Genomic DNA, 12,832 nt, shown 5'->3' on the forward strand with positions numbered 1-12,832 from the left:
GATTGAGTAAAGTCGTTACAAATGCTGTGTTTTACCTAAAGGTTATACACATTATTTTAAAGTGTTATGGCTTTCTTTCTTTTTTTAAATTAATTTATTTATTTTTGGCTGCCTTGGGTCTCGGTTACTGCACGCAGGCTTTCTCTAGTTGCGGTGAGCCGGGGGGGGCGGGGCTTCTCTTCATTGCGGTGCCTTGGCTTCTCATTGTGGTGGCTTGTCTTTGTTGTGGAGCACAGGCTCTAGGCGCCTGGGCTTCAGTAGTTGTGGCTCGCGGGCTCTAGAGCGCAGGCTCAGTCGTGGCGCACGGGCTTAGTTGCTCCACGACATGTGGGATCATCCCAGACCAGGACTCGAACCTGTGTCCCTGCATTGGCAGGTGGATTCTTAACCACTGTGCCACCAGGGAAGTCCCATGGCTTTCTTTTTTTTTTTTTTTTCCCCCCATGGCTTTCTTATTATAAGTAATCTTTTTACAGTGGAGGAATCTCAAATTATTTTCTAGAATTAAGTTACCAGAGAAATGGGATAATAATTTAATTAGATCCCTCCTAATCATATATTTCTCTGGATTTCATGGAGTTTCATAAAAGAAGGGAATCTTTTTCCCCCAATTAAAAAAATACATATGGGGAGGGAATAAAATGGTATTATAAGAGTTTATCTTCATGCCATTTAGAGAAAAAAGCTTCATAACTTAGGCATATGCACATGTATTTTCAAAGTTATTTTTGCTGGCTACATTAAGAAAAATTTTTTAAATTTTTAAATAATTTCAAATATATGGAAAAGTTGAAGTTCAGTACAAAAGAACTTTTTTTTTCTGAACTATTTAAGACTACTAAGTTGCCAACAAGTTACCCTGTCACCCCCAAATACTTTATTACGTATTTCCTAGAAAGGTATTCACCTACATAACTACAATATAATCATCAAAAAATTAACATTGGTACCTTACTGCTGTCTAATCCTCAGACTCCATTTAAGTTCATCAATTGTCCCAACAATGTCTTTCGTAGCAAAAAAGATCCAGTTGAATTTTGTGCATTTTATTTAGTTATCATGTCTCTTTAGTCTCCTTAAATGCGGAAAAGTTTCTCAGTCTTTGACCTTTATGACCATAAAACTTTTGAAGATGAAGGCCATCTTCATTGTTTTGTAGAATGTCCCTCGCTCTGGGTTTGTCTTATGGTTCCTCGTGCTCAGATTGAGGTTGTCTTGGCAGGAATATTACAGAAGTGCTGCTGCGTTCTTTTCATTGTATCCTGTCAGTTGACACAATCTTGACTTGTCCCATTACTGTTGGTGTTCACTTGGATTACTTGGGTTAAGGTGGTGTCTGCCAGGTGTCTCTGGCTGGCTCTTTTTTCCTTTATAATTAATAAGTGTTTGGAGGTGAGGTACTTTGAGATTATGTATGGTCCCATTGCTCTTCAAACTTTCAGTTTATGGGTTTATTCAGTGGGTTGTAATCTGTTACTCTTATAATTTATTTTGATGCTCAAATTGTCCCAGATTTCACCAGTAAAAGAAGCCCCTTTAAGCCAGCTTCCGCATTTTTGTAACATGCCACCATCATTCTTTGAACACTCCCTTACTTTCTGGTGCAAAAACATGTTATAGGCTCATCTTGTCCCTGCCCTTCCCCTGGAATTAGCTGTCCGAGGAGTCCTAGTTCCTTTTAGTGGAGAATGGTATTAGAAGGCAAGGTCTGGGTCCTAGGTGTGCTGTTTGTTATTGGAGTATTGCTGGTTGTGGTCCTGTCAATGGCTAGAGCTAAGGAGAACATGTAAGTGTATATGATATGCATACATAGTTATACCCACCCATTTATATCTGTGTCAGTCTGTCTCACTAGAAAACTGTGAGTTCATACTGGTAACTCCAATTCTGATCAGCACTGCAGTGTCCTTTCTAGTTTTCTCTCTTTCCATGTTTGCAATTCCCTTCTCTGACAGTGAGAAGCCTACTCCTGTGGTCTTTGATCATTCCCCTGTGCATAACCACTCTCCTGTTGCCACTGCAGCCTCCTCCACCGTGTGGCTGCCTTCTTCACCCCAGTGGGGCTCCAGCACCCTGCCTGGGGCTCCCTCCAGTGCACCCTGCCTTCTCATCCCGTGCCAGGCCACTCCTACTGTCTCTGGATGGACACCACCCTCCTCACTCAGACTTCATCTCCTGCCCGGCTGCTCCTCCCCCCAAGTGGATGCTTTCTTTCCCCACCTCTGGCTTCAACTCCATGAACAGGGCCACCCTTCTTACTCTACCTAGACTCTCACAGCCTGCAAAGGACCTCCTTCCATCCACCCCAAACCTTTGAAGCGTAAATGGAAAAATAGGTAATCATCTGCAGTCCTTAAATAAAAATATTTAAGAAGAAAACACTTGGTTTTCTTTTATGAAATTGGAAGTGTCTAGAGATAAACATTCATATGGCTCTGAAATTGCATTCACCAGTTCATTGAACATAAATTACTGAACCCCTCCTGGGTGCCAGGCACTGAGCTAGGCCACCGGGGAGAGGACGGCGAGCTAGACAAAGCCCCTTCCCTCATGAAGCTGCATTCTCTGACTCTGTTTAAGCTTAAACAGGTTAGTAGCAACTTAGTAATCTCTCTAAGCCTGTTTCCTCATGTCGAGTGGAAGTAGTCACAATTCTGCTCATGGGGTGCTTGTGGAAATTGAATAACACATGAAAAATACCTAGCCCAGTAACTAGTTAGCTACTGTCGTGATCATCACAGAAACAATATACAAGTACCTCAGCTAAAATAATATTCGTCACTCTAAAAAAATCATTTAAATTTTTCATTTAATATTTTGAGGGGAAACCAAAAAAATTCCTGGCAGGGAAGATGAAATCTCATCTATTCTTTGAATCTTTTTTTTTTCTTTTAGCATACTTTTATCTAAGAATATGCACTTTAGTTTAAATTGTGTGTTTAAATGTGTCCTGTTTCTTGAGCCTCAGAATATAATACAAGAGCACAAATAACCAGGCAACATGACATTTGTCTGCATGTTTGTATCAGGTGACAGTCTAATAGATGGGTCTTCTTTGGGCCTGAAAGACATGGTAGATTCATATGTTTGGAGCACAGTTAATGAAAAGGTAATTATTATGCATTATTAGAGAGAGAACATTTTGTTGCAGGATAATTTGTTATAAAATGACTTTCTCTTTTCTAAGGGAAGGTGATGACTTAATATTAAAAATATATTTTCTTTTTAACCCTTACTAGCTGCTGGTATTGGAACCCAACTGGTTGCTGCTAAACTGATAGATACATCTAGTAATGTCTATATTATTCTACCAGTGATAGTATTTGAAATGCATGTAACATGTAACCTGTAAAACTCTGGAATAGTATTTGCCCTGGAAGCCATGCCTTCTGTCATCAGAGATAGCAAGCCTCTCTAAGGTTTGCTTTTGTACATGTGGTACTCTTAACAAGGCAGTATTTAGGGGAAGAAGTTCCTGTTTTTCTTTATAAAATATTAAAATTTATGTTGTGATGTTTTCTAGCTGTGTTCCTTGTCACTGAATGTTAGGAGTAACTGTTCCTAAATACATAGTGCAGTAATAATCATAGGAACTCTAGGAATGCAGAATGAAATTCAAATCCCCGTAACTTTAGTGGCTTGGTGAAATCTTCCTCACTCCTTAACTTCATACTGGGTGGTTTGATAAAGATAAAGACCTACCCCTAATAATGAACATACTAGAAAATTGTGACAGTATCAGCTAATTGAGTGACTGAGTCCTTCAGTCTTATAAGGCCTGTGCTGCCAGCTAGCAGAGCACAGCTCATTCGAAGGCAGAAATGGGATAACTAGGAAGAAGCATAAGAGTAGATGGTCTGAAAAGAGGTGAGGCAGGCAGAGAAAGTGAGCTGGTCTGTAGAACCCTGGAGAAGAGCTTCAAAACAAAGGAAAAGAGCTCTAATGCAGAGTACTATGGGATATTAGGAAAGCAGTAGACTGAGAAGATAGCCATTTTGTTGGCAATAAATGTCGGCAGAGAGGGACTTCCTTGGTGGTGCAGTGGTTAAGAATCTGCCTGCCAATGCAGGACACACGGGTTCAAGTCCTGGTCTGGGAAGATCCCACATGCCGCAGAGCAACTAAGCCCATGTGCCACAACTACTGAGCCTGTACTCTAGAGCCCGCGAGCCACAACTGCTGAGTCTGCAGACCACAACTACTGAAGCCCGTGTGCCTAGAGCCCATGCTTCGCAACAAGAGAAGCCACCGCAATGAGAAGCCCATGCACTGCAATGAAGAGTAGACCCCGCGGGCTTCCCTGGTGGCACAGTGGTTGAGAGTCCGCCTGCTGTTGCAGGGGACACAGGTTCGTGCCCCGGTCCGGGAAGATCCCACATGCCGCGGAGTGGCTGGGCCTGTGAGCCATGGCAGCTGAGCCTGCGTGTCCGGAGACTGTGCTCTGCAACGGGAGAGGCCACAGCAGTGAGAGGCCTGCGTACCGCAAAAAAAATAAAAGAGTAGACCCCGCTTGCCTCAACTAGAGAAAAGCCCGCGCGCAGCAATGAAGACCCAACGCAGCCATAAATAAATAAATAAATTTTAAAAATGTACTATAATTCTGTATCAGAATGTAATTTATTAGAATTTATAACATACTGTCGTTCATGTACAGATCATAGAGGAATGGGGAAAGGGAAAAGGGGTAAGTGCAAGAGATAAGAGGTAAATGAGGAGTAAACCAGTCAGCTAAGAGGTGAGTTGGTGGGTTGTGGGTAGGGAGTGGATAAGGGAAGGCAGTAAAGAAGAAAAGAACTGGAAGGGAAAGGATAGAATGAGAAAGAGGCTCATACCTTTCCAGATTTGTAGACCTTAGAATGTAGTATTTGTACTCGTCCATTGAGTTACTAGCTGTGGTTTATGTTTCTTTGGTTCTGTGTTCAATTTTTAATAAGTGTATTTGCTAGGAACTAGGCATTTTCCTTTAAAGCTTCAGGATTTGTTTTTTTGTTTGTTTTGTTTCGTTTTTTTCTGAATAGAATAACCACAACAGCCTGTCCTAGGGAAATTATTCTGTGCGTTATATTCATTAGCAGATAACATTAACTTCATAGCAGGAGAAATAAATCCAGACAAAGGCCAGAATGACGATTTCCCCCCTGCTAGACTCTGTGGTCAAGTATTGCCATTAGCTTTCATTATTTAAACGTTAGTAGCCTTTTGTGCGTCAAGCACTGTTCTAAGTGTTAGGGATGAAAGGATGAATAGGACAGAATTCCTGCCTTCAAGGAGCAGGCTGGCTAATGAGAAGGACAAGCAATGAGTATATTTTAAATGTTTGGGCAGCGTGAAGAGGGAGCTCTGTGAAAGACCTGTGCCTGGAGTAGTAAAGAAAGGTTTCCAGAAAGTGATTTTGTGCCTGTGTTTTTATAGGGTGAATAGAATTTTGCCAAGAGGCAAAGGTTGGGTATAGAGTCTTTCAGGCAGAAAGCCAGATCGCTGTGCAAAGGTGCAGAAATGTAAAAGACCATGCTTGGGCCATAGTGATAGTTTAATATGATTGGAGCCTAAGATGCAGGGGGTGGGAAGGAGAGGAGAGTTATGAAGAATGAAGCAGAAAGGGTATGTTGAGGCCAGATTCTGGAAGACTCTTTGTTAAGGAGTTGGGTGTTGTCCTATAGGGGATATCATAACAGAGAGTGTTCCTGGTATTAGAGTAGGTGAACAGATCAGTGGAACAGAGAAGAAAATTCAAAAGCAACCTCCAAAACATACGAATATTGTTAAAGGTAGTACTTCAGATCTTTAGGAGAGGATGGATTAGGGAATAGATGGGGCTGGAGTAACTTGTTAATTCTTTGGGAAAAACTGTTAATTTACTGGTTTGAAAAAATCTTTTATGCGATGCATTTATGTTAAGAATATCAGGTTTAGATTTGGACATTTTTGCTTGAAACTCTGGCTTTATAGCTAAATAGAATCTGATGTTTCAGGTCCTTTTTCTTACCCTAAAACTTTTATTTATTGATTGATTGATTTTTATAGCATCAGCAGAAAAAGAAGCAATCAAGAGTACATACTCCAAAGTTCTCGATGCCTATGGACTTTTAGGTGTTTTACGATTAAATCTTGGTAAGTAGTCGATATAATTGATCTATTTTTTTCATTTCTGTTTTTGTAATTCTAAGGATTTGAGAGAGACATCTATTTCAGACTCTATATCTGAGCTATAAGTGTGGTAACAGCTTTTAAACCTTAATTAAGCTAATCTTGAGATAATGCTTCTTGCCCGAAAAGGCATGCTACATGCTGGTGCTCTTGTGATTTTAAGTTCCAGAGACAGCGTCCTATTTGAACACTTTAAGAGACTGGTATCAGTTGTCAAAAGAGAAAATCAGGGCATTGCCCTTTTTCCTTGTTTCAGTGCATTTAGGAAAAGATGTCTTAGTGGGAACCACACACTGATTTCCCTGGTTTATAGTGGAAAAGACATCTGCTTTGTATTCAAAAGGTCTCAGTCGAGCCTGTGTCTGCTACCTAGTGTCACCATGGGCTGCAAAGTAACCTTTATGATTCTATAACGGTGTGACTCGGAGCGTGGCCCAAGGACTGGTTACGTTCCATAAACTGTTTTGTTATTGGTCTGGATGAGAAGAGAAGCCAGCACCATCGTGCAAATCAACACATGGCTTCCTTCATTGATAAAGTCTTACTATGGAGAAAAAAAGAAGTCAGCGAAACCAAATGGTAAACTTAGTGATACCATTTTCTGTTCTAGGAGAAGCACCTTTTCTCACCATGAACTGGTACCTGTGAACTGGTTCATGGGGCATACTTTGAGGAGCTCTGGTCTATCAAATGGAGATTTGCCATATGTTTTGAATCTATCACGTGTAAAGTACTGTGCCTAGCTCTTAGCTAATACTGTCTTGGGTCATCCTCGCAGTCCAGTGAGATTTGTTTTAATCTTATTTTCTAAGGGTGGATATCTCAGGTTGGTTATGTTAACACAGTGAAGTTGGTCTGGATAATAAGTAGTGGAGGAGCCAAGGCGCAGGGTGCTTCTGCCTACGTTAAAGCCCAAGTTCAAAGTACACCACTGCTGGTGGTTAAGAATCCACCTGCCAATGCAGGGGACACGGGTTTGAGCCCTGGTCCGGGAATATCCCACATGCCGCGGAGCAACTAAGCCCGTGTGCCACAACTACTGAGCCTGCGCTCTGGAGCCTGCAAGCCGCAACTACTGAAGCCTGCGTGCCTAGAGCCCGTGCTCCGCAACAAGAGAAGGCACCGCAGTGAGAAGCCCGCACGCTGCAATGAAGAGTAGCCCCTGCTCACCGCAACTAGAGAAAGCCCGTGCAGAGCAACAAAGACCCAACACAGCCAAAAATAAGATTAATTAATGAATTAAAACAAACAAAAAAACCAAAGTACACCACTGCTGAATTCCACCTTCATACCCATTGCACAGAATTTTTGTCAAAACTAGATGAAAAAATCCCTGAGTTTTTTATAAGCCAAATTGCTTTATAAATTGTTTCCAAGGACTTTTTGTCCACATAGCAGCAGCAGCAGCTCACATTTATGTGCCATTTTTTCAACCTTACCATTTACACAGAACTCTCACATTCATTGTCTTGTCTGAACTTCCTAACAGTCTTAAAGGAAAGGTAGGGAAGATAACGCATATATATTTTTTTAATTTGATAAATCTTGCATACCCTTCAATTAAGTAGAGGAACAGTTTCATAAATGTGAGATTATTCTGTTAATGTTTAAATGCTTCATTATACTGAATGTATCTAAACAAGGATTTTTTTCCCCTAACTTTTGCCAAAATCTAGTTGTGAACTTAAACATGTCTATGATAAACTTAAAATAACCACAAGGCCAGATTTTCAAACATGGAGACAAAAGAAGGAAGGCGGAAGAAACTTTGAATAGCTTAAAAAACATTGGGACTTTTCATCCAATTAAAGTCTTTGGTTTTTGCAGGTGATATTATGTTACATTATCTGGTCCTTGTCACTGGATGTATGTCTGTTGGAAAAATTCAAGAATCTGAAGTTTTCCGAGTTACTTCCACTGAATTTATATCACTACGAATCGATTCTTCAGATGAGGATCGCGTTTCAGAAGTGCGAAAAGTGTTGAATTCAGGAAACTTCTATTTCGCATGGTCTGCATCTGGAGTCAGTTTGGATCTGAGTCTTAATGCCCATCGTAGCATGCAAGAACATACAACCGATAATAGATTTTTCTGGTGAGTTCATATTACATTTTTCCCTTTGTAATCACGTGCTGTGCAACATAGAAGGTTGAACAGTTATTTCCAGAGATAGCAGCAGTGGGCATTGCCCATTGAGCACACCGCTCTTTCCTGCTGCAGTATCCTCAGCAGAGCATAGCAGGCATCCACTGTCATTTTTTAAAAGTTGTCATGTGATGTGAAACCCATTTACTCTCCCTGATCTAGACTGACCTTCCATTTCAGACATATATTTAAAATATTTATTTTAAAATTAGGAACGAATTAATTGTAATACAATTGCGTTACTCACATCCACTGTTCTTAGTTTTGAGGTCTTGTCTCTGGCAGCATTGCCTTTCTAAGCCCACATTCCCTTATTATTTTTAATTTTAAGGTTGTAAGTAGATGATCTTGATTCAAGAGCAACCGACTACGAGGAAGTAGTACGCTGGGATAAAGTTTAGTACTGTAATAAAATAAGACTTAATAAAACTTACCATAATAAAATAGGTAACTGTGCCATGTTTCACGATTATGCGTAAGTGTGCTGTATTGTAAGTAAGCACTAATGGGGGCAGGGCCCACATGACTGTAATTAGTACCACTTTACTGGAGCAGACCAGATTTCTAGTATAGCTGTTCTCTTGTCCACAGTCAGCATCGATGTTGACTTTTTTCCTTAACACAACGGACAAATTTTATTTCATTTGTTTACTTATGTTATAAGGCCAAAGTCCGGGCCTCTCTGCTCTCGGTCTCCCTCAGTAGTTCAGATTCAGGGTGTTTCCTCCTGTATACTTTCCCTCCCACTTTCGCTATCTGCCATTATGGTCCTGGAGAAGGCCCTGGGTGTTAGAGGGCTTAAAGTCAACAACCTTAGGACAGGAAGCTAACTTCAGAGCAATAGCTTGGTCACCTTGTAGATCACATGGAAGTATCTTGGCCCAGAGGAGTGGCATGGGGGAGCAGAGAGGGCAGAGTGAAAAGGGCTTTGGAGCACTGTAGGCAGGGGGTGGGGTGTGGTGGGGAGGTCAGTGGGACAGATGAGTGGACGGAGTCCTGTCTGCTTGTGTCAGCCCTACACTTTTCTGATGGAAGAGACATTGAAGATTCTGCAAAAGGTAACGGTGTTGCAGCTGGACTTAGGGCAGCTATCCTTACCTTTTTCCCCCCTGCTCATTCTTACCCAAAATTTCCTTGATTGAGAGAGAAAAGTTTTCCTGCCATAATTAGAAGTCCAGGCAGGTGCAGATGCATTGGCTGGATGGTCAGCAGTCCAGAACATCACTAAGTTTAATCAGTGGGAATAATTCATGTATCCTTTCATTCAATTATGGCTAGAGTTGGGGCAAATTTAGATAACAGATTGAAGGGTTTATCCAGCAGGAGACAGGCTGAGCGAAGGGGACGCTGAAATGCCAAAGGTGAGTTTTGCTCGTTTTACAGTTTCTACAGTTTTGCTAAGGATTGGATACTGGAGCTTCACTTAGTATAGAAAAACGAAAGCTCTTAGAACTCATTGTGCTACCCTTGCAGCTTATTAGTAGGAGTATTTTCCAGGATACAGCCAAGTAAGTTTTGTAGCCAGAGAGTAGCAACTTCCTCCATTGGAGATTTGAGGCTGCTGCCAGTCGAGAGTCAGGTGTAAATTTAAACAATCAAAACAGCAAGGCATTGACTGCAAAGAAAAATGAAGACTGACAGCAGAGGGAGAAACTCTACCTGAACAAATGTATGGATCCCGCTCCTATTTAAATGGGGGACCTCTGCTAGGACAGGGGCCTCAGCTGTGGTGTCTGGACAGACTGGGTCACAGTTTGAGCTTTGCCTCAGATCAATGTAGATAATAATAAGCGTGGAAGCTTACGTCCTCTTTTGAAATTAATGGCGGTCATTGGATTTAATGTTATCCTCCGAGTAATCCTACTACTCATCGCCATTCCAGTATGCTTTCCTGAGCGGGTGAGAAGGGCTGGGGTTGTAGCTGGTTTTCCAGGGCTGCACGTGGCCACCACCTGTTTTCTCTCTCCTACAGCTGTCACTTGAGGAGGGGGTTGGGGACAACTGCTCCAGCCGCGTTGCTGTGTATTCTTGGTATTAATGGCCCTAAGGCGTCAAGAAAATGCTGTGACATTGTTTTTATACCTCTTAAGACAACAAGATAGTGCAAAGCACTTAAGAAAGATTTCCGCTTAGATTGGTAGTTTTAAAACTCAGAGAACTAAGCTTCAGTATTCTAGAAACTTCACTTTTGTAAGGCACCTTTTTATCTGAAAGTACCAGATAGAAAGTTTTTCTTCACAACAGTATATTTGCTTTGGTGGTAGGTTGGTGAGGAGCTTCACGTGTTTGCTGTTGGAGGAATAAGGTTTGGACAGAGCCCCTGAGGCGGTCAGCAGGATGAGAAGATGGCCGGCGTGGCAGGACCCCAGCCCCTCAGCCCTGCTTTAGCCGTAGCAACTCTGCTTTTATGTTTCCTGATCACCAGGCTTCTGCGTGTTCGTTTGAACAAAACTCTTTGCCCCAAAAAAGTTTGGCAACCAGGCCCCATCCGTTATCTAGAATGTAAAAGTATTTGGAGCAGTGGAAAACTCTAGACATGCATTAATACGGTAACCACTAGCCCTTCTGGCTGTTTAAACTTAAATTAATTAAAATGGAGCCTTATAAAAGTCAAGCCTTAAGTAGAGCCTTCTAAAGTAGGGTGGGGATGTGTGTATGAAACCCTTTTTTGGAACAAGTGATAAATACATTATGAATAAAGACATAACAGAAATGGGGCCCAGATTCTAAAAACATAGAATGTATGCTGCTTTTCTATGGACCATAGATCACATGTCCAAGGATCTCATTTTATAGCCCTATCTTCCAATCCCTGCCATAGTAAATGTAAATGAATTGATTTATTTTTGGTGCCTTTTAATGTGCATGTTCCAGGAGCAACATTTTGAAATGTACGCTGTGAGTCGTCCAGTGCTCATTACGCTAATGCAATTACTTCTTTTTCTGTTAGGAATCAGTCTTTGCACTTGCATCTCAAGCACTATGGTGTGAATTGCGATGACTGGTTATTACGCCTCATGTGTGGCGGAGTAGAAGTCAGAACAATTTATGCTGCTCATAAACAGGCAAAGGCTTGCCTCGTTTCCAGGCTAAGCTGTGAACGAGCTGGGACCAGGTTCAATGTCCGGGGAACAAATGATGATGGTCACGTCGCCAATTTTGTAGAAACAGAACAGGTATATGTTTATATTGCTTAATTCATGTATTAGGGGAGGGGCACAGAGAATAGTACGATAACAGATTTTTATTGATTCAGAACTCATTTCGACATCTGTAATGTCGTTTTATGGTTGTTCTTGGCTACTTATTAGCCTTAAGAGAGGATTCCCAAAAACAAACTTATTCAGCCATGGCTCTTCAAGTAAGTAACAAAACTTTTTGCTAATCAGCATGGCATTGCCAGTGTCATACGTTTTAGTATTGAATTTAAAATCCTCAATTATAGAGCCAGACAGCTTAAGAAAAGTGTGTTTTGATGAAATTAAGTCAAACCCAACTCTTAAAGCTAGGTATGTAGTACCATTAAAATGAAAAGTTATAATATTTTTGACTATGAAACTATGTAATTGTAAATTCAGGCGATGCCCCCGGTCCATTTCAGATCTTCAGATTAGTTTTTGAAAAATAGAAAAAGCTAAAGAAAAAAAATGAACTCTGAAGGTGTATGTATAAAATATTGAAATTCAAAAGGAATTCCTTTTTAAAAGTTGTAATTCTTATGCTTCTATAGTCACGATTTTCTTGGTTAATGTATATAGAAGAACTATCACTAGTTGAAAAAAGAATCCAACTTATTTAGTGGCCTATTGGATATTTTGTTAGGATCGTTTGTATATGAGAGATTGGTCATGAGATATAACTGGCGTGCACTAGAAGTTAGGAAACTTGTCGTTTGCTGTAGAGGTAACAGCTTCGTCTGTGGAAACATTTTACCCATTATTTTTCTCTGTAGGTTGTGTACTTAGATGACTGTGTTTCTTCCTTCATACAAATCCGGGGGTCTGTCCCATTGTTCTGGGAGCAACCAGGGTTGCAGGTATGCGTTTTGACATTCAGGTTTTTTTTCTCTTGAGAACTTTCCATATTTTCTAAAGTTTCAGGATAGTTTATCAGTTCATTTGATAGTTCTACTACTCCGTCTAATAATATTAGCTAGATCCATAAATGAGGATCCAAGTACAGAGGTCCTGGAATTGTTCTAGTTATTTTTTCCTTTAATGTTCTTTTAAATATCCATAGAAATTCAGCTCCCATATTTAATATTAAAATTTTGATGTTTTCATGGCACACTGATTTTCAAAGTGTTTCTGTGCTTACTATCTCGGTATCTTAGTGTATAACAATTTAGTCTCTGTAGGTAGAAAAATGTAGTAGTTAAAACAAAGCTTCTGAAACCAGACTTCTCAGTTTGAGCCCTTACTTACCACTACTAGTTTTGTGATCTTGGACAAGTGATTTAACCCCTTTGTGTCTCAGGTTTCTTATCTGTAACATGGGAATAATATTAGTAGTTCCTACTTCTTAGGTCTTAGGGTTCTT

At 40.7% G+C, this 12,832-nt stretch overlaps 1 protein-coding gene across 4 annotated transcripts in view; it reads left to right on the forward strand.

Annotated features, from left to right (window-relative positions):
- The window catches only part of SYNJ1 (synaptojanin 1), an 88,733-nt gene that overhangs the window by 17,335 nt on the left and 58,566 nt on the right, over nt 1-12,832 (forward strand). For all 4 annotated transcript variants that reach the window (XM_027101266.1, XM_027101264.1, XM_027101269.1 and 1 more), the window contains 4 exons: nt 6,025-6,111; nt 7,975-8,242; nt 11,244-11,469; nt 12,246-12,329. In XM_027101266.1, coding sequence (XP_026957067.1) covers nt 6,025-6,111; nt 7,975-8,242; nt 11,244-11,469; nt 12,246-12,329 — 665 coding nt within the window. The remainder of the gene's footprint in view (nt 1-6,024; nt 6,112-7,974; nt 8,243-11,243; nt 11,470-12,245; nt 12,330-12,832) is intronic.

The sequence above is a fragment of the Aethalodelphis obliquidens genome, unplaced genomic scaffold (genome assembly GCF_003676395.1).
Source record: "Aethalodelphis obliquidens isolate GAN/ISIS:26980383/991018 unplaced genomic scaffold, ASM367639v1 scaffold1, whole genome shotgun sequence".
NCBI lineage: Eukaryota > Metazoa > Chordata > Mammalia > Artiodactyla > Delphinidae > Aethalodelphis > Aethalodelphis obliquidens.